Source organism: Harpia harpyja, chromosome 1, assembly GCF_026419915.1.
Source record: "Harpia harpyja isolate bHarHar1 chromosome 1, bHarHar1 primary haplotype, whole genome shotgun sequence".
Taxonomy (NCBI): domain Eukaryota; kingdom Metazoa; phylum Chordata; class Aves; order Accipitriformes; family Accipitridae; genus Harpia; species Harpia harpyja.
In genome coordinates, this window is record NC_068940.1 from 3,367,813 (window position 1) to 3,395,629 (window position 27,817).

The following is a 27,817-nucleotide window of genomic DNA, read 5'->3' on the forward strand; positions in this document are numbered from 1 at the left end:
TTTAGTGAAATAATAGCAGTATAGCAATATTTAGATGTGACTGTATTCAAACCTCAAATCAAGTATTCATTCAGGGCAGGCAAAGCCCTATTCAGTATTATCCTAGCTTTTTGTTAGGTTTTTTGTTTTGCCAAATACTACTTGTTTACAAAATATTAACAGTCAACTTTTCATTAAAGGTTATATCCAACCATTAACTGGGCTACATATTGCGTAACATTTTTGATATTCAGTCCACTTGTGCTGGTTTATGTGATAATGTTCACGAAATAATTCTTAATAATGAGTGTAAATTAAAATGAAACCAAAGTACTTCCTTCCAAATGAAATGAGCATGCAACATTCATTTCTAAAATCCAGGCTACTATACAGTCCATTTTGGAAAACAGCTGTTGAATTAGTAATTTGATACGCCTAAGAAACATTCTCTTTACCAACTGTATTAGCAATGAAGCAGAGCAAAAAAGAAATACAGTCATCTTTTGCATTTGCTTTCTTTTTGGCCAGAGGCTTGAATTCCTTCAGTTCCACAGCAGAATATTTCACAAAAAAATTGAAAACAGTACTGAAGCCTTAAATTGAAAGCACTGGAGACAAACTAGCTCCCATTCAGACACAGTAGAAATGAAGCAAGGTCACATAAATGAGACTGGTATTACCTCACAGCTATTTACACCTGCACAGATAAAACTCTTAGGTTTATTAAGTCACTGTTGACACACCTTACAACTCTCAACCTCAGTTATAAGTACATAGAAAGCAAAGTCGGATACACTGTGATGATAATTTATGTCTGTATGCATGCTCTTTACATTTTCTACTTAAGGTAGTAAGTTACCCTACATTTATCTCCACAGAAAGAGAGTGTGCGCAGTTATTAAGTCATAAATTTGTAACATGAACTGTAATTCAAGTACCCTCATAGCATCTTATTCACCCATATTCCTAGTTATGAATCGCTGTAATGGCTAAAAGGAAATATAATTCTAAATAATATATCTGTGACTACAGTGACATATAAGGAGAAAGAGGGCACATATCTGAAAATGTCAGGGTAACAAAACAAGTGCCTTGTGTACATAGCAAAAGTAAATTAACTTTGCAACAGCAGCACAGATCTTGCCTATTTCCTCTTCATGTGTTGGTTTTATCCACAAAGAACCCAGATTCCTGCCTACAAGCTGCAATTTTTCAGTAGAGAAATACACTTTATTAAATGCTTACACTATTAATAATGTGATCAAGAATTAATATATTCAGACCACTCAACTTTAAACAACAATTTCATGAGCCAATCTCATGATAGATATATATATTTTTAAAGCAAATGTGAGTCTTTATGCTGAAATTTAACTTCTAGAGGAAACTCCCTCTCAACTTTCCTTATAGTAGCACTCTGAGTAGACCTACTTATGTTAGGTGGTATGAATACTATTCTCCCTCCCTACTAGTATCTACAACTTCACAGATATCCTTATAGGCATGATTCACAACTACCAAGACTGAGAACAGAGAAGCAAAGAAGTAGATGACAGAAGGAAGAGCTTGGATCCCTAATCACAAGCAAGGAGAAGCTGGAAAAGAGAGCTGAGAATACTTACTGAGTCAAGTCCTGGCCACATTCTGCACACAAGCCTTTCATCACAACAGGATGGCTGCATCCTTCCAGTCTCACCAAGACACCCCTGAAAAAGAAGTAGGCATCCCATTTATTGCAGGCTGATTTCAGACACTTTGATTAATGACTGCAGATTGAAAAGAGTTCAAAGAATAATTTCCAGTTATGATTTGAGTGCCAGCCCCCTAAGATATATTCCCACAACATGGGGAAAAAGACACCGACTAAGTATTCAAATTATTCAATTTCACACCTTTAAAAGTCACCAAAACATATATTAATGTCAGTTTCTAACCTTAGTGTAGCAAAGAAGTTCAGTATATTAACAAAACAAGCATTGTCTGTCCAGAAACAGTTTACATTCAATTAGATACAACTCCCCATTAATATGCTACTGAGCTACACAGTAATGAAAATCAAATATGGAAACTTTAGAATCATAGAATCATATAGGTTGGAAAAGACCTTTAAGATCATCAAGTCCAACCACAAACCTAACACTACCAAGTCCACCACTAAACCACGTCCCCAAGACCCACATCTACCTGTCTTTTAAATACCCCCGGGGATGGTGACTCAACCACTTCCCTGGGCAGCCTGTTCCAATGCTTGACAACCCTTTTGGTGAAGAAATTTTTCCTCATATCTCAACTAAACCTCCCCTGGCAAAACTTGAGGGTTTTTCCTCTCGTCCTATCGCTTGCACTTGGGAGAAGAGACCAAAACCACACCGCTACAACCTCCTTTCAGGTGGTTGTAGAGAGCGATAAGGTCTCCCCTCAGCCTCCTTTTCTCCAGACTGAACAACCCCAGATCCCTCAGCCGCTCCTCATCAGACTTGTGCTCCAGGCCCCTCACCAGCTTGGTTGCCCTTCTCTGGACACGCTCCAGCCCCTCCATGTCTTTCCCGTAGTGAGGGGCCCAAAACTGAACACAGCACTCGAGGGGCGGCCTCACCAGTGCCCAGTACAGGGGGACAAGTTCTATATTGATTTAACCCTATTATTTTCTTGTGTCAGGGCAGAAACATATGTTGCTTCAGTCTTCTCAGAAAAGTATTTCATTTTTTTTGATCCTTAAGCCTTGGATTGCCACATTTTAAAATAAAGATATGCAAAAGGATATTTTATTCTTTCTTCCAAACAATGGCCAAAACAAACCAGAAGTTAGAGCTTGAAATGCAGAGAAGTGTGACATTTACTATTCCAAACTGCTTAGAAGACAAAGTCTGCTTTTCAGTTGAATGATCCAACTAAAGTGCTCCTTTGTTCAAATTCAGTTCTCAAAATCCAGGGTCTTGAAAGTATTGTCATTTATTTTCTCTCAATTACTTGAACAGTCACGACAAGACACTTCTTCCATTTTCTTCAATACAGTTGAAGAAGTTGATCTTTCAGACTAAGCTTTTTTTTTTTAAAATTCTAATAAGTAGATATAGTTCAACCACTACAAAATTTCCCCAGCCCTGTGACCATGAGCTGCAGCATCTCTCTAATATTTTAGAAAAATAAAAAAGTCAATCAGCTAAAAAAAAAGCCCAAAATCCAAGCTCTTTCATAAACTGGTTGTAGTGTTTCTCTTTGGCTTCAAGTCTGCATTGCAATAAGCAGACGGCACCAGAAAGAAAACTGTTTCGCACCCTCAAATCTCTCATCCACTTTCCAAATGACACCTGCAACTGCTTACTTCTAGTGTGTCATTTGTTTCTCAATGACCAGAAGACTGATGACTCTACTAACAAAACTGCAGTTGATGCCCATGCGGAAGGTTTTTTCCTCTTTGAGAGTAAAAACTAGATTCAGGTCAGGTTTAAAGAGAAGTCTCCACAAGCTATCATACTACCAGTATTCCCATTTACAAAAGTACAGATCTATTTCCTTCTGACTGGCAGTCATCATCTGCTTGGAAATTACACCTCCTCTTTCTGTGTAAGCATTTTAGATCTCGTTTTTTAAATGCAGTATGTATTTCACAGAAACAAATAATAAGTAGTCAGTCTTGGTTTTGTACAAGAACTGCACAAGAGACAAGCTATTTTTGTGGCCATTCACTACTAGCAATTTGTTCTTTGATTATTTAGTTCTCCTCTCATCCTGCTACATTTGTGTTATTTCATTTAACTCTTCTTCTCTTCCCTCCCTTTGACAATATGTCTGTCTTGCTGTCTTTTACCTTGATCCATCACTAGGCTCCTTTTTAGGCTGCCAATGCACACCAAGGACCACGTCAGAATTGCTCATCTTCAACCTATGTTGAGTGTATGAATCTGAAATTACAGACACCTAGAAGGCCAAAAAACCCCCATGATACAAGCTACAGAAGTGTGCACAAGAGTTTACAATGACTGAGCTTTTACCCCAATTTAATTGTTTTTCGACAGTTCGGGAAAAAAGTCTTTCGATGCCAGCTTAGAAGCCAAAACATCTTCAGGCATTCTCCACTTTGGATCCGAGGTAACGTCACACTCCAGGAATGTGACAGGAGGAGCTGGTATACTCCTGGGCAGAGGTATGATTCAAATTAGGACATGCAAGAGTTTCCATTCATGTGTAGGTACACATCATCTCATCCTTTTGATTTTAACAGAGCAGAGATTCTTACAAGAAAATTAGAGTTCTAAATTATTCATCCATATTGTTCCTAAACAGCACCTCTATACCTTAGCACATACCAAACAGCACTGCTAAGTATCGGTTCTGCCCCTGCACATTTAAATATGACCAGAACACCTAATTTTATGATGCTTGCTGGAGATAAAAAGTACACGATACCAGGCCCTCTGTCATATCATTCTCTGTGACGATATCTAACCCAAAGGACAAGAAGAACAACTCCAGAGCACCGGCGGACTTCTGAGCACCATACAACCAAGCTGGTCAAGTTTTAAGTACAACTGTCGGAATCTTAAGCAGACTTCTCCCAGGGGAAAAACCCAAACAACTGACATACTACTTAATGCTGCAGAAAGGCCTGAACTCTCCTAAGGTTTAAGCATACTTAAATATTTTACTCACTTCAATTTTAGCACATATGCTTTAATTACTAAAAAGGAATATACTGTAGAAGAACAAGCATGGAACTCAAAGTAAAACAACTTTTGTACATTTCAGAACTGGAAACACTCCTTTTACTGTTGAAATGAGGGTTTTTCAAAGTATAATGGCCAAGATCCAAGACAATTATCAGACAAGAGCAAGCTGAATCAAAGCGTGCATGTCTATTTTTAAATGGCTGCATATACCAAATAGGGGTTCAGGTTTCTGCTTGTACTCTTCTCTGGGTCATGAGTGAAACCCGCTTAAAGAGCAGAGCCACTCCCTACGCCATTTCTGGAGAGAAGAAACAGATTCCCCCCACCCCACCCCCCAATCTGAAGAATTACAATGCATTCTACCGCTGGCAGCATTAACAGCATCTCCCTCTTTCTCCCCAAACTTCTCCAGGACCCACTTGGTGATAAGCAGAGCTCATCGGCTACTTCAACAATAATCTTCCAAGGAAAACTGCCACAAGAGATGCAAATCTTTTCCCAGTTTTACAAACTGTCACAAATGTGCAAGTGAGCCAGGCACTGGGGAAGAGCCGTCAGGCTGTGAAAGGCACACGTTTTTTGGGGGGTGGCCGTGGACGGGGTAGGTCATCGCAATACCCACCCTGATAGCCAAAGGACTGCAACGGGACAGCAAACTGCCCACACGATTTCTTTTAAGTAACAAAATACAATGGGATTTAAGTGAAACTTGAACAAGTAAATAAGGAAACCCATTCTAGGATCTTATTCACATTCTTTCCAGATGTGCTTGTAAATAAAAAACAGAGACACTAGGTGTGCCACTACAGCAAGATTTAATTTTTGTTGCAATGATCATGGATAGGGACAGACATTTACTAACAGCCTCAGGATGCAGATGACCATAAGCCCGTCACTGTTCTCCCAGCAATTCCACATTTTGACTGTTTTCAAAAACATGTCTTTTAACAATATCTGCTTTTAATCAGCAGCATGGGAAAGAAAAAAAAAAAAAAAGGAAAGCTTTCATGAAATCCAATACGAGCATTTTGCTTTTATTAACAGAGGAAGTCAATGCCTTTGCTAATTCTAAGGCCTGGTCATTAGTGCTGACTCCAAATGTAAGAACTTTGGATCAAGCACAACCAGGGCTGTGGTTCCCAGTAGGTTAATTACAGTGGGAAAGCCAACACATAAAGTTCTCTTATCAATGCTACAATCTGCTACTCCTCAGTTGTAGCAACCAGTTAAATGGATCACTGGAGTCAACCCACGACGAACAAAAAGGTTTTATTATTTTTTAAATCTGTTTTTTCAGCATGATCTAACAGTTCCAGCACCAAAGAATGATGGCAGCAAGCATAGGAGTTACAGGAATCACAGGAGCAAGAACTTCTTGAGCTAGCTTACCATGGAGGAGAACACCTACCTGCAGCTGGGGGGGTCAGCCAGCTGCAGCACACAAGTACAATGGCCATGAGATAGCTTTTCTGAAGAAAACTACAAAGAGCTGTACCTTAAGGGTACCCAACACAACATGATAACAGATAGGTTATCTCCGTTATTCAAAAGTAGTCTAACTTGAGCATACGTTAGCCATGGCCTTCTATTACAGCTTGGCTCCGCTTCCAGAGGCAACTGCTCCAACGACTTGCTGCCAAAGAAAGGCAATGGCTTACTTTCTTTTTGCCCCCACCCTCGTGTTTCCTCTGAAAGCCCAGCCCTTCCTTTGGCACTTCCAGAAAGGACTATTTCAGTACCTTGGGAGGTAGAAGAGCTAACCAGCCCCATCCAGTTTTGCTGCTGGGTTTATAGAGTCAAAGCAGCTGACAGAGGAGTCCAGCAAGGATGACTGATGGACTGTCCTGGTTTCAGCTGGGATAGAGTTAATTTTCTTTCTAGTAGCTGGTATAGTGCTATGCTTTGGGTTCAGTATGAGAATAATGTTGATAACACACTGATGCTTTCAGTTGTTGCTGAGTCGTGTTTAGACCAAGTCAAGGATTTTTCAGCTTCTCGTGCCCAGCCAGCAAGAAGGCTGGAGGGGCACAAGAAGTCAGGAGGGGACACAGCCAGGGTAGCTGACCCAAACTGGCCAAAGCAGTATTCCAGACCATGCGACATCATGCCCAGTATATAAACTGGGGGGAGTTGGCCAGGGGCGGGGATCGCTGCTCAGGAACCAACTGGGCATCAGTTGGCAATTGGTGAGCAATTGCATTGTGCATCACTTGTTTTGTATATTCCAATCCTTTTATTATTATTGTCAATTTATTATTGTTACTATTATCATTATTAGTTTCTTCCTTTCTGTTCTATTAGACTGTTCTTATCTCAACCCACGAGTTTTACTCCCCCCCCCCCCCCGCCCCCCAATTCTCTCCCCCATCCCACTGGGTAGGGGGGGAAGTGAGTGAGCGACTGCCAAAGTTACTGGCTGGGGTTAAACCATGACAGATGGGAAAAGATCAACGGTGCAAATGTTTTTACAAAGAGGGCTAAGACTGGGGGAGGACACAGGCAGTTTCAACAAGTCACATTTTCTCCCCACATTGTAATGAGGCCACTTTGTTAGCATTTATGTTATGTGTTCCAGACTAGCTTGAACATCTCCATCCATGGATACATAAGTATCATTTATTATCTTAACAAAGTCTGTTTCAAGGAACCGTGCACTGGCATAGAAAATACAGTACAATTTTCCAAATGTGTGAATGGGAAAGTAGACAAAAGTTACAAGACAAAGCTACTGCCCTGTACTTGTATCTCACGGGTATCTGTCAAAAGCCAAGAGACTCCTGGATTTCCTCAGATCCATTTGGTATAAAGAAAGATATCAAATACCACAAGAGTCACATACCCCAATTTGTCATTGTGATCACTTAAAGCCGCTGTCTTCAATCTCATGCCATATACCCCTGCAATTAGCATTAGAAGATATAAAACCATACTAATGCAGCAAAATGAGATTCTGGTGTACAGGTGAACAAAAGCCACCGCCCAGGTTCTGGAACATGCTCAAGGGAGTGTTACTGGCAAATTGTCAAGGGGTAAAAATACCAAATGAACACATCTCAGATCAATGATTATTAATACCAACTATTTTTTAATCAACCAACTGATCTAGAACAAATACAAGTACACAATCTTTTAGCTGTCATAAGACTAGAATGGCAGACAGATTAAGTCCGGTTCAACTTAAAGCCTGCTTCTACAGTTTAATTTACTCAAATTTGTGAAACACTTGACATTTTTGTTGGCTTATACCAGAACAACATTTTGTGGTATGTGGCTGCAGCATTTAGAACCACTACAAAGAGCCCTCAAGCCCAATTTACATCAAACCACAGCCTCTGTTACACAGGACTCCAGTTTCATAGCAAGGATTTTTCAAAGCCTTAATCACCTTGAAATCACCATGTAAGAGTAAGTAATTCCTTAGATATTTAACCATTGGAGTTATTTATTTATTTAACCCTCATCAATATCTGTGAAGAAGCAGAGAGAGTCCTTGAATAATGATTAAAAATACCAAGGATGACAAGTACAGATGGCCCTTGCTGCTACAGGCAACCCATGGCCTACAGCCTCTTCCAGATGTTGCAAGAAACTTGTCTCATCAGTTCTCTAGAGAAGCCACTTGACTTACACTCAAGGACAAGCAAGCAGAGAAGGCTGTATTTCAAATATGTGTAAGCCCCAAAGGCCTCACCCAACCAAGTCAGCCGTTTTGATAAAACCCCCAAAACCAAACACAAAACCTCCAAAACCCACACCCTATCCTAGCATGATGCAGACATCAGGGTAAAGACGCATTTGTAATTACAACCATATAATAACAACTGCTGCAAGCAGTAGGTCATAGAAAGCATAGTTCATACTTCAAGGCATCATTTCAACTCTCCAAAGCTAATGGGGAAATCATGGGCCTTGAGATTTTTTTTTTTTTCTGTTAAGCACAAACTATTCACAATTATGAGTTAAAACATGCGTGAACTTCAAAACATTTTAGAGAAGAAAAGCTGAAAAGTCATTTTTCTTCTACTCTTCAGGCAAGGTATCTGTTCAGGTTTAGATAGACATGGGTTACGAATGCCAAGAGAAACTTAGGCCCAGAGCTTCTGGATTTTATTTATAATCCAAAAGATATCTTAAGTGCAAAGTAAGACTACTTCCATGATTTGCAAGCCTTTAAGAAGCATTTCTGTTTATTTCTGGAGAAGAGTTTGGCATTACAAGGAAGGAGGTGACCCTCTCCCATCTTCCATACGCAACGCTATGGGCAGCTTCTTACATGCTTCAAAAAGCCACTGTTAAAAGTTAACAACGTACAATAAAAAGGTCCAAAAAAAACAAAGCAGATGAGTTTGCAGTGCCTTTTACATAAAATCTAGTAAATCTTTTGAAGATGATTTAGAACTTACTTTATTTTATTTAGAACATTTTTAACTAAAATCTTATTATTTGGGAGAATTCAAAACTACTTTTTTTTTTTTTTAGAAGGTAAAGGTAAGAATATAGTTCTCCATACTTTTACAGAAAACCCCCTTAAAACAATGAAGTTCATACAGAATGAATTCAAAAGTACAGAGTTAAGAGCTCACGTCTTTCTAACTTGTTTCTTTAGTATTAAGTAGTACTTCTAACAACAGCAGAAGAAAATAGGCTGTCACGTCTCAGTAATTCACTGAAGCAGCAAATGGTTCTGCAGTCTGTCCCCCCCAATCATTATTGTCAACTATTGACATTACTGTTTTATGCATTTGCGTTTCTATTGCCACCTCTCTCTGACTGCAGTGTTAGCAGTCACGCAGCACTTCCCAAATGCATGCAGCACAACTCCAGTTGAGAGCTGACGAACTGCATCTAACAGTGCACGGCCAGAAAAACTGGAAAATTACTTCTGTGTTCACACACAGGTTACATTTTCTTAACTGAAGAGATGACTATTACTTGAAGCACTAGCAATCAAAGTGAACAGAGTCCTTTGACTCCTCGCCTACACTTAATATCAGAACTTTACACTGACTATAGAAGCATTATCGGAAGAGCCCCATGGGACTTCAAACTGCTGACAGCATCTCTAAGAGGTATTTGCAAATTCTACACACAAACATCACAGCAATAGTCTAATCAATGCCGGTTACAGCTGGAAACATAACACATATCATAGCCAGCTTCCTTCTACCACATAACACATCTTAGAAAAGTAGGAATTATGCAGGGTGTAAAAGATTAACTATTAAAATTTAAAAACAGTGAGCCATAACTGTGGTTTTAATATGAATACCCAGGATTTTCCTTGTTACACTAAAGAAGGTATTTCATTTTTCATGATTTCCCCTCTCTCAGCATTTCATGAATCCCCTGCCATCAGCACCTGCTTGTATAAGAATCACAGGGCAAAAGCAGTTATGTGATATGGGTTTAAAAAAAAGGAAACTACTTCACTCACAAAAAAAGCTGGCAAGGGAAGAATGAGGCATGGTACAGCTCCTAAGAAAATCTACTTGCAGCTTTCAAACATATTTACAAGCTTACATTATTCCAGGGTCCATTTTCTAAACCACTAAGTGTAGCTTTTTAGCACACACACACACACACACTTCAAGATGAGTTGCTTGGTTCAGCAACATCCATCTGACAGCAGGATCAAAAATCTAAGTCATCCAAATCTATACATGGCATATATATACATATATATGATGAACACTGCCAACCTAATTGGCATCTATCCAAAAAGTTGAAGTGGGAGAGTGGTGACTGTACATCCTTCTAACTGACAGAACAATAATTAACCTAAAACTGCAGTTTTCTCAAACCACACTTCAACTTTCACATCAGTTACTAAAGAACAGTAGTCACAGCTGAACTGCTGCAAGGCCAAGTGGCAACAGTCTTGGACTAATCCCATCTCTGATTCCTTTTTGTTCTTTTCAGGTGTATACCTTCTCAAATCCCCCACCTCTCCTTCAGATAAAGGCACATAATAATTTCCCCTTATCTCAGACCAACTTATCACTGCATTCCTCCTACCCCCAGCCAAGATCACCTGCGATTACCTGAACAGACTTGGTTTGCCTTCTGCATCTGCAGGCCCGCATCTAGAGAAACAGCTACAGATGAACACCAAAACAGCCCGGACCCCAAAGCAGAGAAAGATGACTGAGAAAGAGACAGTCTGACACACACACAGAGCTGGCAAAGCTATATACGCATTTTTGGCTTCTTCCTGTGCCTAAGAAATCTAGGAGGATCCTGTGATCTCTCCCCCTCTGCCTTAGAAAGCTGCATCTTTTAATAGAGAACATTAAACCTTCTCCAAACATTTCATCACCTTCTCCGTTAGAACAAGACACTTAAGCAATCACCGTCCCTTTGTCTGCTACTTCCAAACAACAAATAAAATCGGAAGAGGTTTACCGCAGGATGCGGAATCCTCAAGTCTAACAGCTTCCTCCACTCCTTTCCCTATTTGGATACTGTGGCAAACAAAAAATCCAAAAAACTTTTATCTTGACACTTCCTTCTGCATGTTTTCCTCTGGGACTTGCTGTTAAGCCAAACACACACACTTATACAGGAAAATTTAATAACTTTTAACACCCTTAAAAGCAATTAAGAACAAGACCGTCATAAGTTACGCAGCAGCGTTCAAACCAAGGAGCAGCAGCTCCACATTCAGCAACAGCCACGTGGCATCGCATGCTGTCGGGACACCCAACAGCGTCAAACGAGCCCAGAATCCCGACAAACGCTCTGAAAGCAAAGCACAACAGCTTAGAAGGCTGCTCAGCATATAAAGGGGAAGTATTATGAATAGCTGTAAAGTTACCTGGAAAGTTAATTAAGTTCCCTTCTTGTTCAGCAATGCCGCCTTTGGCTGCAACTGCTCACCCGCCCAATCTCCTGTGAACGAGGATTCATGCAGTTCACTCCACTAAGCTTGGACCAAGACCTTCTGCCTTACACACCAGCTGAATGCTGCAAAGTTTTAGATGTAATTTTTAAACTAGGAAGCACTACAATACAAAAGCACTACAATGCAAACAAACGGGCATTATTCAGTTCTACTCTAAATGTCTAAATCGCTGCCTTATTCTACGGTTTTTCTCAAAACATTTGTAGAAAGGCAATTTTTTTTTTTTTTTTAAGATTATTAGTGAAATAGTGGCCTGGCAATATCCCATCCTTCCCGTAAAAAAGGACATACTATAAAAAAATTGATGTGTCTGTAAGAAGTAATCTACATGGTATACTGCCACCTTTTACACAGTAATGCACAAAGTAGAAAAGTCCTTCTGGATTTAGATAGTTCTCTTGAATGGTATCTTGTATAAATCATCCAGCATCAGCCCAGTTATCCCAATCTAAATCATTTCAGTCCCATCAGATGACTAAAGAAAAATTCCCTTCCCATTGCACTGGAAAGAACACAAAACCTTTGCTCTTTGTTTCAAAAATAGGTTTTTATATTGGCGCTTTTTTTTCTTTCTTTTTTTCAATAGGACCAGTGTTTCAGAAAACATCAGAAAAGATACAGTGTGCTCTCACAAACGGCATATGTATTTCACTCAGGCTAATTCCTTTTCATCAACAGGCTAGTCTGAGGCCAATAGTAGTTTCTACTGACTGGAAACAATGGTTCATCCTTTCGGACAAGAAGCAGGCATATAGATTCGGAAGGAAAACACACAGTTGTTGAGCACTGTTGTAACATCCTACAAAATATGGTGAGAAATTCTCACCCAAGTTTACAGTACACACTACATATGGCAGCACTTTCTTGTCCACACCAAAAAAGAGGAACCTTTCCATCTTCTGAAGTCTTTTGAAGACCAGTAAGTCTCTTCTGTTAGTGACGGTATCCATCCTTCCCCTACAGTCCAAGCGTGAGATTTCCAATTCCATTAAGTCTAGGTTCAGCAAAACAAAACCTAAACAAAATGTATAATCAAGATCCTTGAACTGTAACCGGTAATGCAATACTACCTGCTTTCCAGGAAGCCATTTTACACTCCCCTATATATTTTAAAACGGAACTGCTGCAAATTCAACTGTCCACATGTGCTAGGTGACCTTATATTAACTTTTAATTAACATTTTAACTACACAAACCAGATATTCATAAGAATATTTTAAGTGACAACTTGCAATGAATTGTCTATTATCATTCTCAAAAAGAGATCCCAAAATGAAAGGCTGGTAGCTCTTTACTGAACCTTCAGGCTAGAAAGTCCCAACTGGAACTATTTTTATATACTTTTGGTAATGTTTAAGAATTTACAATACCATCGCCCCATATTCGTTTTTATTTAGCGGGTTCAAATGTTGGGTTATCAGATTACCTAAGGGGGGTCTTCCACTGGGTAAGACTGACTTTGGAAATCTGAACGGCTGGGATCCCTACTAGGGTCAGCCCTTAAGTTAACACCAAACACGCAGTCATCAAATCGGAAAGGTCTAGGCAGGTATGCAAGTTGCACTACTAAGATTTCTCAAAGGAAAGAAGCCTCTTAGGTCAAGATAGAAACTTCTAAGACAATTCAAAGCAAAAGTCTTGCCTCTCTCTTCCTTCCTCAAACTATTCCAATCCCTTCCAGTTCAAAGGGCTAGGTATCATGCAGCACAAAACTAAAGGTCTCATTCCAGTCCTCCAGTCAGAATTTTTGTCCATACATTTTCTCTTCAGAAGGCTATTTGTTTTACAATTAAGGAAAACCATGCGGCTGTTTCAAAGAAGAAATAACATGCGCGTGTGCCTTTGAAAAAGACCGTGGTTTTCTAAACAACTCTAGTATTGAAGTAAAGCTCAAAAATACAGTAAAGAAACAAGACAGCAATTAAATAAAAATCCATTACAATTTGGGTAAAAGCAAAATCAATTTCCAGCACAGACATCTACAAACATACATATTTTTTTTTTAAAGACAGCTATAACCAGCTTGTAGTTCTACAACGGGATGCATCAAATAGTCCCATGAGCTATCTCACTCTGTCTGCTGGCCCATGGGATTCCGCATACACTCACATACAGCAGCGAAGTCCTTGTGCTCAAGTAAGATGAGCAACTTATACTAAGAACTCCGACAGCAGAAAATCCCCTGGTTTGAGAGAACCCTTGTAAGGATAAAAGTAATGTGTTACTAAAGACTATCATACAAAATGCCATATGGGACATATACAACCTCAATAATGTTATTTCCTGGTGTTAGCATGTCATTTATCCCCCTAATGACCCTACTGGCATTTACACAACCACTTTGATCTGACCTAAATACAGGCTACTGCTGAAAGGATAAGTCACCCTCCCCTTCCCTGCACCACACTCCTGTTGGAGCAACATGAGGGAATTGATCAGTATGGACCGTTTCACAGGAGGCTGGGTGGGAAGGATGGAAAGGAAAAAAAGAAAAAAAAAAAAAAAAAGACCAAACCATCTTTAGCTACATGATTTCCAACACCCAGCTCAATGCAAGCTGGAGACACACCAAAGCGTGAGCACCCCTTCCAGCCAACTCTTGCGTTGGCCCGAAGGAATCACGAAACCATGGCCTAAGGAAGCCGCACCGAGAACTGCAGGCACAAGGCTGCTACAACCACACTGCTGGCAACTTCTGAGCCTGATGCCTGTTTCCAACCAAACCTGACTGAGCAGCTTGATTCTCTTAGATAAGGAAGTTCCTACAAGTTCTGTGAAAACAGATGGTCACATAAAGAAAGGAGATCTTGTACTCTACCATTCAGCATTATTAGCTATAGTGTGAACTCCCAACTTGTTAGGTGCTGGAGAACTAGGAAGAGGAGAAAAAGAAGGCAATGAAGGACGGAAACCCCTCATTTAGAGCTTGGATCTTTTTCAATATCAAATTGAACCAAACGCAAGACAGATGCATTAAAAAGGAGGCTTCCTTAGTATCACAGTATATGATGGGAACAAGGCGGGGGGGTGGTGGAAGACGACACACAGGAAGCAGCTCGGAAAGATGCATACCAAAACTTACTATAAAAAAAATAATGGAATGAATCCAAGGGTAAAAAGGAATTAGGCGAGAGGTGTAGTAAGCTGGGATCGTTAAGTGTTATTCAACAATCCTCAGCGTCTGGCAGTAAGGTTTTTTTGTAGACTCTAATAAGCTCATTAAATATTTGGCAGGATATTATGAAACATTTGTGTCTAACTGAAACAGCAAATTGTTTTTCCTGTAGTTTATTACAAGTGTCATCACTTCAAAATAAACTGTAGTTCATCAGCATTTTATTCCCCTTGAAGACTGTAAGATGAAAGGTATTGGGGTCCAGGGTTAAGTGTCCTCATCTTGGGTGGTAAACTAGGCCCCGAGGCTCTGTGACATTATATAGCCAAAGGAAGATATGTTTTTTAAATATACAATCAAGTTTCCGATACAAAAAAAATGCCAAGTAACGACACAAAAATTCCCACCTCTTTCCTGCTGTCTTCTCCAAAAAGAGAAAATACAAGTTTTGCTTCACTAGAATCCGGGTAGGTTTAAACAAGATTTTTATTACAACACTCATATACTTTATGTTCTGTAGAAGAACACAAGTTTTAGCTATTAAAGCTATGTAGTAAAACACAAAGATACCCAGTTTAAACATACAGCTAATAAATATTTTGGAAGACTCTACCAATGTGAACTAAACAAAAGACTTTCAGTAGTCTATCCCATCAGTAGGGCCTGAAAGGGGACAATCGTTTCATATTAGAAACACTCATGTAAATATTCACATGCAACAAAATACTGACCCAACCCAGAATCCTGACATACCTGTAGCAGCCTCGGAGTGATTAACCTTGATGGGCAACTGGCATTAATAATACACAGAGCAGCGCAGCAGTTTTTGACATTTGTTGCTCCTGCCACCCATAGAAATTATGCTTCATTAACATCAAAGACCTTTCATTAACTGCTTACTGTCATCCCTGCTGTTTACAGTCCTAACAGGTCAAACACCTTCCTTTCTCGAGTCCTGGTTTGACATTTGGTACAAGCCTACCCCTGCTAGTCTAAGCAATAGCCACCTCCTGCCTGCCTCGGGCTGTCACCCCCATCCCATCCCATCCCATCCTCTCCCCTGTGGGCCATTTACACCACTGCCAATACCAAAAAGTAGGTAATCAACCTACAAGAAAATTAAGCACTACTTATATGTGGAAAGTTACTTTCATGTACCAAAAGATTTCATCTCATGCCTGATCTAAAAGAAGAAATAACCCCAAGTTAGAATGTGTCTTCTTAAGAGGGAGAGACTTTTGCTAAAAGATGTCATTATTTTCAGAAATAATGATGACCAAATTGACATAGAACAAAAAAAATTTGCCAGTCACATTATTTATCCTCAAATAAAAAGGTTTCATCAACTTATGTTCTCATGTTCTAACAAAAAGGAAAAATATTTGGAATAGAAACAGTGTTTAAGTGCCTGACAAATATTTGCACATACCTTTGGTTTACAGAGAATTCGGGGCTAAACTGATCAAACCCACTTTTTTTGAAGGCAGCAAATGGCACCTACCACCCTGGATAGTTTGGATTAAAAAAAAAAAAAAAAGTGTATCTTCTGGAGATGCTGAATAAATTTCAGCTATGTCTCCTACCTTTATCACACCTGTATTTTAATACTGCACAACCTTAACTTATATTTAAATATTGCTGATAGGTAGTGAAATGTTATTATTTCCATTCCACAAAACGGGAAGCCACAGGCAAGAGATTAAATGCTGACCAAAAAAAACCCCCCACCTTTTAAGTGACCAAAGAAATGCAGTTATGTCTCCAACTGCTGACCAGCTCTACTACCCTTAGGTCATGCTTCTTCCACCTCTTCGCTTGAACTTTTCTTTTACATTCACCCGGTAAATACCATTACAGCATGCAACAGAGAACGCAGGCTGAAAAGCGAGAATTCCAGAAGCGTAACGTCTAGCAATGGTCAGTATTAAGAACTAACTTCTAGCGGTATAAGACACAAATGTTTTAGAAGCCAAGAACAACAAAGAACAGTATTTATTTTCTAATTGTCTCAAAGCAAGGACTTGCTAATTATAATCCGAGTGAATCAAGACCAGACAAATCTAATAAAAGCATTGTATAAAAATTGGTGCACTCAACTCCTAAAGTTCACATTGAGCAAAGTTAAACCTAAAATGCTGCTACATGAGACCCAGCATATTTTAAAGTGTTTACTTTTACCATTTAAAATCTTTTTTGTTTTCGTTTTCCTCCCAAGTACTTAGCTAATGTAATGAAAAGATAACTAGATAACTTTATCTCCCCTTCTACTCAGCACTATCAAGATGAGTTTCATCACGCATATGGTGTTTTAAAATTTTAGTCTGTATTTTTAAGATGTTTTTAGTCTGACCTAGCATTTACGGTACCTTTGTTCTAAATCAGATATAAAAGATTGTCCATGTTGCACCAGATGCAATAGCAGAATGCTGATGTGGCACGAAAGGAAAGCCACAGTCTTATCTCAGAAAGAATAATACTCTCTGTAGGAAGAAAAATACAGCTTACATCTCCTCTGTAGCACCTTATGTTACTGACTGATAAAAAAAGAATTAGATTGGTTTTTTTCCTGAACCTTTCAGAGCACGCCCATACACAGATGTTTTGCATGTACTGGTGATTTTCACTCAAGAAAGTTTAGGCCTGGCTGCACCCCCCACCCCCCCCCCCCCCAAAGAAAAAAATCAAGAGAACTGCAATAAAAGAAAATAACTTGCTGTCATAAAACAGAGGAAGTAGAGTGTTTCAATGGTTTCCTGTTGAGAAAAAAAAAATCTGCTTGAAGTCCAGGGTAGCAAGCTGTTAGCCCAATTTCACCTAGAAATCTGAGAGGCCCTACCTAACTATTAGCCACTTAAGAGTTTGAAAGTCGACCGACATCCAGTCTTATCGAGACAAAGCCATCGTTAAACTATGGAAAACCTCTCTTATTTAATCGCTTGCTCTTCTGAAAGTTCAAACGACACCACCTCGCTTATATCTGCGAAGCCTTATACGTTCAAACATCTACGGTATTAATAGTGTTTAGGCTGCCAGTATTATACATACGGTATCTAGTAATTTAAAAATGTCTTGCTGCAGCGCCGATTCCCATTAGAATCCCTCCTATCACGCAGGAAACGATCCCTTTGCTACCCAAGTTTTGCACCAACCTAACAGCAAACTGCCAAACTGAAAAAAAAACCACTTCCAAGTGGGTTTTCGCCAGTAAGAGCACTTTTCAAAGGACCCCGAAACACGCGAAGGGGAAAGTACTTCCAAGTGTTTTTTCGCCAGTAAGAGCAGTTTTCAGAGAACCCCGAAACACGCGAAGGGGAAAGCACTTCCAAGTGTTTTTTCGCCAGTAAGAGCAGTTTTCAGAGAACCCCGAAACACGCGAAGGGGAAAGCACTTCCAAGTGTTTTTTCGCCAGTAAGAGCAGTTTTCAGGGAACCCCGAAACACGTGAAGGGGATGCCCGGCTCTGGGAGGCAGAGCCCACAGCGAAGCGCCGGGCTCTGAAGCGGGGTCCTCGAGCATGATCTCTTCCTCCTCCTTGACGCCTCCCTTGATGCTCAGGCTTCATCCTCCTCCTCCTCCTCCTCCTCGCAGGGCTCTTTCCCGCAGGCAGCCCAGCGCACAGCTCCGCAGGAAGGGCCCTTCCCTCCCGGCGGCGAGACACAGACCCCCAGGCACGGCCACGGCTTTACCACCCGCGAAGGGACGGCACAAGGCGCCCGTTGCACACCCGGGGCAGAAAGCCGTGCCTCCCCCCCCACTCCACGGCAGGGAGGCGATGGGGACCAGCCGGTCGCACGGCCCACACCGGCCGCAAGCAGGCCCCGTAGGGGCGGCCGGGGGGGGGGGGGGAACGGGACCCCCCCGCCCCCGCCGGGAGAAGCGCCAAACCCGCCGCCCCGCACTCACCCGGGCGCGATGACCTGTCCGGGCCTCGCACACAGCTCCCTCACCACACCGGGCCGTTCGGCTTTCAGCTTGCGCTCGGGGCCGGCCCGCTGCGGCCGGGTGCTGGCGCCGCTGGCGGAGGGCGGCGGGGTGGCGGTGGAAGGACGAGGCGGGGGCGGCAGCGGGGCGCACAACGCCAGCACCGACCCGATCTGCACCGCCGTCCCCACCGACACCTTCCACTCCAGCAGCCGCAACGGCCGAGGGCCCGGCGCACGGATCTCCGTGATCACACCCGCCGGGCCCTCCGAGCCGGGCCCGCCGCCCGCCGGCCCCTCCATCGTCCCGGCCGGGGCAGGGCTAAGGGGGAGGGGGGGGGGTCGCTATGGCAACGCCCGCCGCCGGCCCGGAGCCCCGCGCTGCCGCCGAGGCAGGGAGGGGGGGGGGGGGGGAACCCCAGTAGTCACCGGCGGCACCGACAGGCAGCGAGGTCACGGCGCCTCTGCGCAAGCGCCGGTCCCCGGGCGTCCGGCCGGGCTTAAAGGGACAGGCGCAGCCCAGCCGTCGCGGCGGAGGTAGAGCGGGAAGGGGAGGAGGCGGGAGCGGGGACGCGCGGGGCATGCTGGGGGCGGTAGTTCTTCCCTCCCCGCCGGCGGGCGGGAAAGGTGGCGGCGCGGCTGAGGCGGCCGAGCTGCTTCCCTCAGAGGGGGGGGAACCGGCGGCGGCTCCGCCGCTGTTCGCCGTTCATTTCCCCGGGTCGTGAGCGGGGAGAGGCGGAGGGCGGCCGAGGAGGGGCGAGGTGCTGTGAGCAACCCCGGGCTCGGGATCTCCGGTACCTGCGCGGGAAGGGCGGCGGATCGTTGTTCTTCGTGGCCCCAGAGCTCAGAGCAGGAGGCCGAAGGGGCTTCAGGAGAGGGCCTTCCCGCAGGGTGTTTGACTGACTTGCTAGCAGCTAGGATTTCGACGGGAGAAACACACAGAGTCTCTAAAAAGCAGGCTCTCTGGGGTTTTTTTCCTCCCAGCGTGTCGGTAGAGGTACCTTAAAACGAGAACGGCGTGGACCGGTTGGGAATTTGGCCTGCAAGACGCTGCTGTGAGGTTCACGACAAAGATTGGGTTGTCAGGCGGCCTCCACCACCCACAACCAGAGGGAGGGAAATTCTCGAACGAAAGTTGCCGTGCATCGTTTATCAGCTCCTTGTGCGCTGGCGCAATGACACGTTGCACGAGCACATATGCTTTCTAGATCCCTCTCTCGTACGGTGAACCGAAGGGAGCTGCTTTTTGGGAAGCCTCAAGGCTACATAATAAAGGAGGCTCTTGACCATATAGTCCTCCGCTCGTTTGCTACAGAGGTTGGAAGGTGTGTTACGAGTTAGGCTGAGGAACCGCAAGAGGAATAGTTTGGTTTCGCGGTGAAGGCATTTGGACGCTGCTTAGGAGAATGGCGTTTACTCTTTCTGCTCCAGAGTTCTTGTCCAAGGCAAGTGTCTTCAGCCACAGTTTTAAGAAAGTGTTTGTGTACATACGCCCTCCTCACACACTGCAGGACAGAGTAATAGCGCCTTGCCCTTACTGGTGGGATTTACTCATAAGAAATTTTGTTATTATAGCAATTAACAGGGTTTGAAGAGTGGGAGATAAGCAGAGGCCACACACTGAACACTGGACTTAAAACTAAATACTGAATGTTAGCTACGTGAGCCCCAGCTGTTCTTTGTATCTTGACTAGAAGCCTTAATTTTTATGTTCCCTAGCGTGTATTATTCTTAATAATATTCTCTTAATGTTGTTGTGTACATGCAGTAAAGCTACATCATAAAAGGTGAGTCGTTTCCTTTTTGCATACTATTCCTTCCTTTACGAGGCTGCACAGTTCTCACTGGGGAGATTGGTAGTATCTCTCTACTACATATGTTGCTCTATTTGCTCTTTCTTAATCTGAATTAAAAATAATCGGCACTGAAGAACCATGTCCACATCCTCTTGCACACGAAAACTGAAGTTTACACTACCAGCGACCACTGACGAGGCCACCGCGGAGTTCCACTGGGAAGTGCTGACTTGCGGCATTTCTCCTCAACTCTCATCTGACCAGTGGTTTTAGCTCGCACCCAGGCTTCTTTCTTTTGCGGGGTGGATTGATAATGTTCTGCTCGGGGGCAGCAGGCTGAGGCCTGCCTCCAGAGTGCAAAGGAAAAGAGAGAGCCTGAAAGAGCAGGAGAATTCATCAGGGATATCCCCATTGTTAAAACTTTTATAGACTAACAAGTCCAGCAAAACTCAGTTCCATCTAGAGTGGTAGTCACGATAGCCAAGGAAAGACTGAAACAATAGCTGAGGTGGGAAGGGACGCCTGGAGATCGTCTAGTCCCAATCCCCCAGCTTAAAGCAGGGCAACTAGCCAGTTGCTCAGAGCCGTGTCCAGTTGGGTTTTGAATATCTCCAAGGATGGAGATTCTACAGCCTCCCTGAGCAACCTGTGCCAGTGTTCCGCCAACCTTGCAGCGAAAAAAGCTTTTTCTCCTGTTGAAGTGGAATTTCCTGTGTTTCAGTTTGTGCCTGTTGCCTCTTGTCCTTTCACAGGGCACCACTGACTCCGTCAGTGTCTGGCTCCGTCTTCTTTATCAACCCTCCCCTACCTCCATCAGATGTTTATACACATCGGTAAAATCCCTCTGGAGCCTTCTTTTCTCCAGGCTGATCAGTCCCAGCTCTCTCAGCCTCTTCTCATATGACAGATGCTCCAAGCCCTTTAATAATGTTTGTGGCCCTTTGCTGCACTTGCTCCAGTACGCCCATGCCTCTCTTGCACTGGACCCAGCACACCCCATGTGGTGTCACAAGTGCCGAGCACAGGGGAAAGGAGCACCTCGCTCAAACCTTTTGGCAGTGCTCTTCCTAATGCAGCACGGGGTGCTGTTGCTTTGTTTGCTGCAAGGGCTACTTTTGCTGGTTCACGGTGAGCTCGGTGTCCATCAGCATCCCCAGGACCTTTACTGCAGAGCTCCTTTCCAGACACTTGGTCCCCAGCCTGTCCTGGCGCGTGGGGTTGTTTCTCCCCAGGGGCAGGACTTGGCATTTCCTTTTCTTGGACTTCATGAGGTTCCTCTCTGCCCATTTCTCCGGGCTGCCAAAGTCCCTCTGGACGGCAGCACAACCATTTAGCCTGTCACCCACTCCTCCCAGCTTTGTATCTCCTGCAAACTTGCTGAACGTGCCTTCTGCCCCATCGTCAAGGTCATTAATGAAGATGTTAAACAGTATCGGCCCCTGGGCAAACCACTAGTGAGTGGGTAACTAGTGACAGGACACTCCTAGCGTAACACAAAGCACCAGGGACCAGCTTCATATTCATGCAGTGTCTTTCTTTTCCATTTCTGCTGTAGGGAGTAACCTCTTCAAGGAGACCAGAAAAGCCTGCAAATTTTCTCCAGAGTCCCCGAGTGTAATCTTGCCCTGTGTTTGAAGATTAGGTCAGTTAAGCAAACTGTATTTGTTGGTACTGAATGTCCCCTTATTGTATATGGAGACGATGGTCTTGGCAGCAGAGCGGAACCATGTCATAAAAACAATGCGGCTTTGTTTGCCCTACAAATATCTCAAACCGATGGTTACTCTATTTTCCTTTTGCTTGCTAATCCCCCTCACCCAAAGACATACGTTTAAGGTCATGCCGCTTTCTGAACACCTGCCGTTTTCTTGATAGCTGGCCTACCACACAACTTTAGTATATTTCAACATCATATCTGTCCTACCAGACCTCCTTGGATGGATCAGGATAGACAATATTTGATCCCTCACCAGCAGGTTTGATGCATGTAAGAATTGGGTGAGCGAACTCCGACACTGCATGGCCACAGAGGACTAGAATTGGTAATGTTACAAGTAAGGGGGATGAAGTAAGAAGAGCTCGCCTCACCTTACCAACCCCGATACCTTAACTCTCATCTCTGGAACAAACCAAGGGTGTGCTGCAGCTTCTACAGTACTGCTGATCTCAGAAAGCCTCTGCAGCCCCTCCTTCCACAGAAACTCTTTTGTGATTTTCTCTGCACCTGTAATTGTGCAGATGAAAAGCTCAGCCGGGAGGATAACAACAGAAATCTACATAATAATTATTATTGTTTCTGGTTACTTTGATTGCACTGAGACAAAGCTTTACAAAATAATTGCACCGATCAATCCTAGGTAGGTGCAAGGGAAAACCCCTGAGATGGTATGTGATGAGAACGTTAGGGGAAGAATCTGTAATTCTCTTAAGTAAGTATAATTCTAAGGAACACACTGCTTTAAAATGCTTGACTTCATGTCTGGTTATACCAGATGGCTTCCATCAAGAGGCAGATGTTTTCCCCAGCCTTCCCCTCAAAAAGGACATCAGAATTTAACCACGCCTTTGTATTTGAATACGTAGCATGAACAAAAGCATATGCTGTAGATATCAGCTTCATATAACTGTCGAGTGAAAGCATTGGGGTGGTAGATACAGCCTTGTGGGGAAGCGTTTCTTCAAAGTGATAGATTTTTAAAAATACATGTATTCAGTATGGCTGACTTCCAAGAAGATAAAGGAGATAATCTGCAGTTTATTTACTTAAGGTTGAAACATGCTTAGCTAAAACTTCTTTTAAAATAAAATACACGTTACCCTGCTTTGGGTGTTCTAGCTTTAATGAAAATTCAAAATGCATTATACAATACCTCTTAAAGGTGACTTGGCTGAGTAATTTCCTATTCAGACTGATGACTTTGATGCTGTAAGCCTGTCACAGCATACTTAATCCACACTAATACCTGTTCCATAGTGATTTTCGGGAGGCTGTAGAGCGCAAGGTGGCCAGCCTCCCCAAACTGACAAGCAGCTTACAGAAACCTGCAAATGGGCGAGAGCCACAAAGCGCACGCTATGTACCTCACCGCTCCCGGGAGAGCCGCGGGGTGGTTTGCAGACAGGACGTGATGGCAGCTCACCGGCGATGCACGGACCCCGCTCCAGCCCAAAGCCTGGGCGTGCAGCTGCGGTGCCGGGTGGCTGGGCAAAGTCACTCTCAGCTTTCCCCTGTGGCTGGGGATTTGAATGAACCAGCCGTCCTGGTGCTAGACAGCCCCGTTGCCAATTACATGATGTAATGTTGTTGTGAGAGCTGTATCTGCACTACTCAGAAGTGATGCAAAAGTTGTTCAAGAGTCACAGATTGGCCAGTCCCTACGGCAGGGAGTTTATAGCTATTTATATATAACTCCTCGGTGCAAGAAGTCTGCAAGGCAGTATCACATTTAAATATTACAACAAAATATGGAGACATTCAAAAGCTCTCAGAGCTCTTCCGTGCCCAGACACCTCATTGGATCCCCTGGGATAACCAGTGACAGATTTCACTTGGGAAAGTGAAAGAACCTCATCCCGTTTTTTGAGCATTTCCAGTAGGAAGGGAGGCTTTACCCCCTCCTCAAAAGCCAGCAGGACTTACCTTCAGAAACCAGACCAGCTTTTGCTGTACGTGAGGGCCCTGTGTAGAAGAGGTTTGGGTAGTTTCCATTGTGGCAATCCTTTCCTGTTTCTAGACTCTTGACTTCTCAGCCAAGTACCTTCTGCCAGGGTTTCTGCTGGCTTTTACAGAAGAAACTCAGGGAATGACTTTAACACACAGAATACGATAAAACACATATCTGGGGCTTGATGCCACTTGCACTGAACCATCTGGGGCTTGATGCCACTTGCACTGAACTATCACAAATGTTGTCCATTGCCTTCGAAAGGAGACAATGCAAATTCTTAGCATCACAATAATCAATTAGCAGGCAGTTTCGATTGTGCTGTCACCAACTTTTACACCACCTGGCTCTTTGTGTTTGAAAATGCTCTGTTAGCAGTGGATCTTTTTTTTTTTTTTTTTTTTTTTCCTCCCCAGCAAATATCTTTGGCAAAGCTCTGTGCTCCTCAGTGGAAACATAGCAGAGACTAATTTAGCTTCTCAATTTTTGTTTTTCTTGGGCAACCTGAAAGAAAAGGATATAAAAAAGAAATCATTTGTGAAAGTTAGTTACTTTTTCCCCACAGCTCCTTCTCTATGAGTGGGGTTAGTTTTGCACTGATGGATCTGCACAGGTGTATTTTCAGCAGTGAAAATACTTTTGCATGGACTTTTTTCTGTATAGCAGTGTACAAACTGGCTCATGCCAGATCAGCTGCACAAGAGATTACCACATGGACATCTTCATGCGTGTGGCTGGCTACCCATATGTGCCCCAGCACAGACGCATCCTTTTGGTCCTGCCCTTGAAAACCCTACAGGTAGTTGTCCTTACGCATAAAGTAATCCATTATTTACTTTGTTGGGGCTACTCCCACAGTGCCTTCACAGTCATGCTTCACATCTTGAAGCCCACGTAGTTTTGAAATGCATGACTCGGAAGCATGAATCAACACTTCTCCCTTTCCTTAACAGGGATGCATACGACTTAACATCCCTTCCCTCCTCTGCATTTGGAGAACATGTCTAAATATTTTCATTTCAGGAGAGAAGCTGACGACAGAGATTCCTGCGCCATCACAACCGAAGTTCATTCAAGCTCTAGACCGGGCCATCAACCGGACAGGACAGGTGATTTTGATAGCCGAAGCTGTTTGCGACCGCAAAACTTTAGAGTGGTGATTTCCAGCCTGTGGTCTGCAGGCTTTTGGGGCTGGCGAGTCCATGGATGGTGATTAAGACACTTTGCTGTCTAGTAATCTACAGATGGGAAACTTTTTTCCCCTCACCTCCACTGGAAAACATATAGAGATGATGTATTGGTTTTGTGTGGCAAGGTTTTGGTAGCGGGTGGGGTTACAGGGGTGGCTTCTGTAAGAAGCTGCTGGAAGCTTCCCCTGTGTTCGACAGAGCCCATACCAGCCGGCTCTAAGACAGACCCGCCGCCAGCCAAGGCCGAGCCAATCAGCGATAGTGGTAACGCCTCTGTGATAACATTTTTAAGAAGGAAAAAAAGTTGGGACGGCGGTATTCGGCAGCCGGAGAGAGGAGTGAGAACATGTAAGAGAAACAACCCTGCGGACACCAAGGTCAGTGAAGAAGGAGGGGGAGGAGATGCTCCAGGCGCCGGACCAGAGATTCCCCTGCAGCCCGTGGTGAAGACCATGGTGAGGCAGGCTGTCCCCCTGCAGCCCAGGGAGGTCCACGGTGGAACAGATATCCACCTGCAGCCCGGGGAGGACCCCACACCGGAGCAGGTGGGTTCCCGAAGGAGGCTGTGACCCCGTGGGAACCCCGCGCTGGAGCAGGCTCCTGGCAGGACCTGCGGATCTGTGGAGAGAGGAGCCCACAGAGCAGATTTTCTGGCAGGACTTGTGACCCCGTGGGGGGCCCACGCTGGAGCAGTCTGTGCCTGAAGGACTGCAGCCCGGGGAAGGGACCCACGCTGGAGCAGTTCGTGAAGAACTGCAGCCCGTGGGAAGGACCCACGTTGGAGAAGTTCGTGGAGGACTGTCTCCCGTGGGAGGGACCCCACGCTGGAGCAGGGGAAGAGTGTGATGAGTCTTCCCCCTGAGGAGGATGAAGCGGCAGAAAATAACGTGTGATGAACTGACCGTAAACCCCATCCCCGTCCCCCTGTGCCGCTGGGGGGGTGGTAGAGAATCCGGGAGTGAAGTTGTGCCCGGGAAGAAGGGAGGGGTGGAGGGAAGGTGTTCTGAGATTTGGTTTTATTTCTCATTACCCTACTCGGGTTGATTTGTAATAAATCAAGTTAATTTTTCCCCAAACTGAGTCTGTTTTGCCCGTGACGGTAATTGGTAAGTGATCTCTCCTATCCTTATCTCGACCCACGAGCTCTTTGTTATATTTTCTCTCCCCTGTCCAGTTGAGAAGGAGGGGGAGTGATAGAACAGCTCTGGTGGGCACCTGGCATCCAGCCAGGGTTAACCCATCACAGATGAAAACCAGCAAACAGCCAAAAAGCCCTGCCATAATGAAACACGTGCTCTTCTTATTGGACTTGCGTGAAATGTTTCTTCAGACCAAAACTTTTTACCCTGCCCTTCCCTTTATGAAAGGCCAAAACTTTTCTTTTTTTTAAAAAGTTTTTATCAGACCAAAACTTTTTGCCCTTCCCTTCCCTTTTACCCTTCCCCTTCCCACTGCCATGAGTCTCCAGCCCAAGTTAAAAAAGGGGGTGTTAGACCCCACTTTGGCGACAGGCCAGCCAGCGGGGCAGTGCTGCGAGCCGGACCGCTCCCCCAGCGTGGGGGGACTCACTTTTTTCTATAGTGTCCTTCAAGTGTGCTTGAGTGCTGCGGAGCAGTCTGTAAGGAGAAATGATGTTGAAAATACTAAGTATGGCAACTCTTATTTAAATGGGGGAAAAAAATAAGCTATTTAGAGCAATGAGGAAAAACCCACTCAACTGGGAGAAGAAAAGCGTGTTGTTTCATCTTCACAGGCACAGGTAAAATGTGACAGGTAAGATTCAAAGTTCAGAAGAGGATTTAAGGTAATACTTTCCTGCTCATGGTGGATCAGGAAAAGTTCAGAAAACCAAGCAGGAATGTAGTGAGGGAAAGGAAAAAGCTGTCGGCAGTGATTTTTAATCAAAGAGAAATTTCATAGCACTGCAAAGAAGATAAGCAGGATCAAAAGTGATCAGGAACAGAGCTGCTGATAGAAGTGACAACAGAAATATCATTTGGTCTGGTGCCTTGCTGAGGAAAGATGTGCCTGGAGACAGAAGTCATTAGCAGGTGAGAACAGGGTGAGGCAAGCACCCTTTTTTTTTTTTTTTTTTTTTTCAAAGCAGGGATGAAAACAAGTACATCTGAAGCGGAAGGGGGAAGATGGTACAACCACACGAACGATCAAAGACGACATACCATATACTGCGTTAGCATAAGAGACAAGCACGCTAGCTTCATAAGCTGATCTTACAAACCATAAATTATGGCAGTAGCGTTAGTCGTGAGCGTCTGAACTGGTGAAAGTGGCGTTCCATACGCATTACTAAGAAACCCATAATCATACATTGAGACACGCAGAAACAATGTGGGTGTCTGCACAAACTGAGAGCTAGATCCTTTTTCCCCTTTATCTGAAAACTTGCTGTATGGACGGTGCTGAGATTTTTCTTCTCCTTTATTTCAGGAATATGTTGGGGGAGAGATATTTTTATATTCTGGTCTCATGAAGGCAAACTTTGGACTCACCTTGATCCTGCTGATGGGCAGTTCTAAAGCAAAGGAGAGGAGCTCTTAACAATGATCCATGAAGGAGCCTCA

The 27,817-nt window shown here is 43.7% G+C and overlaps 1 protein-coding gene across 1 annotated transcript in view; it reads right to left on the reverse strand.

Moving 5' to 3' along the window:
- The window catches only part of CTDP1 (CTD phosphatase subunit 1), a 115,266-nt gene extending 96,338 nt beyond the window's left edge, over positions 1-18,928 (reverse strand). The window contains exons 1-2 of the mRNA XM_052802008.1: positions 18,568-18,928; positions 1,602-1,685 (exon numbers count right to left, since the gene is read on the reverse strand). Of these exons, the coding sequence (XP_052657968.1) occupies positions 1,602-1,685; positions 18,568-18,887 (404 nt within the window). The 5' untranslated portion in view covers positions 18,888-18,928. The remainder of the gene's footprint in view (positions 1-1,601; positions 1,686-18,567) is intronic.
- Between the last annotated feature and the right edge of the window lie 8,889 nt (positions 18,929-27,817).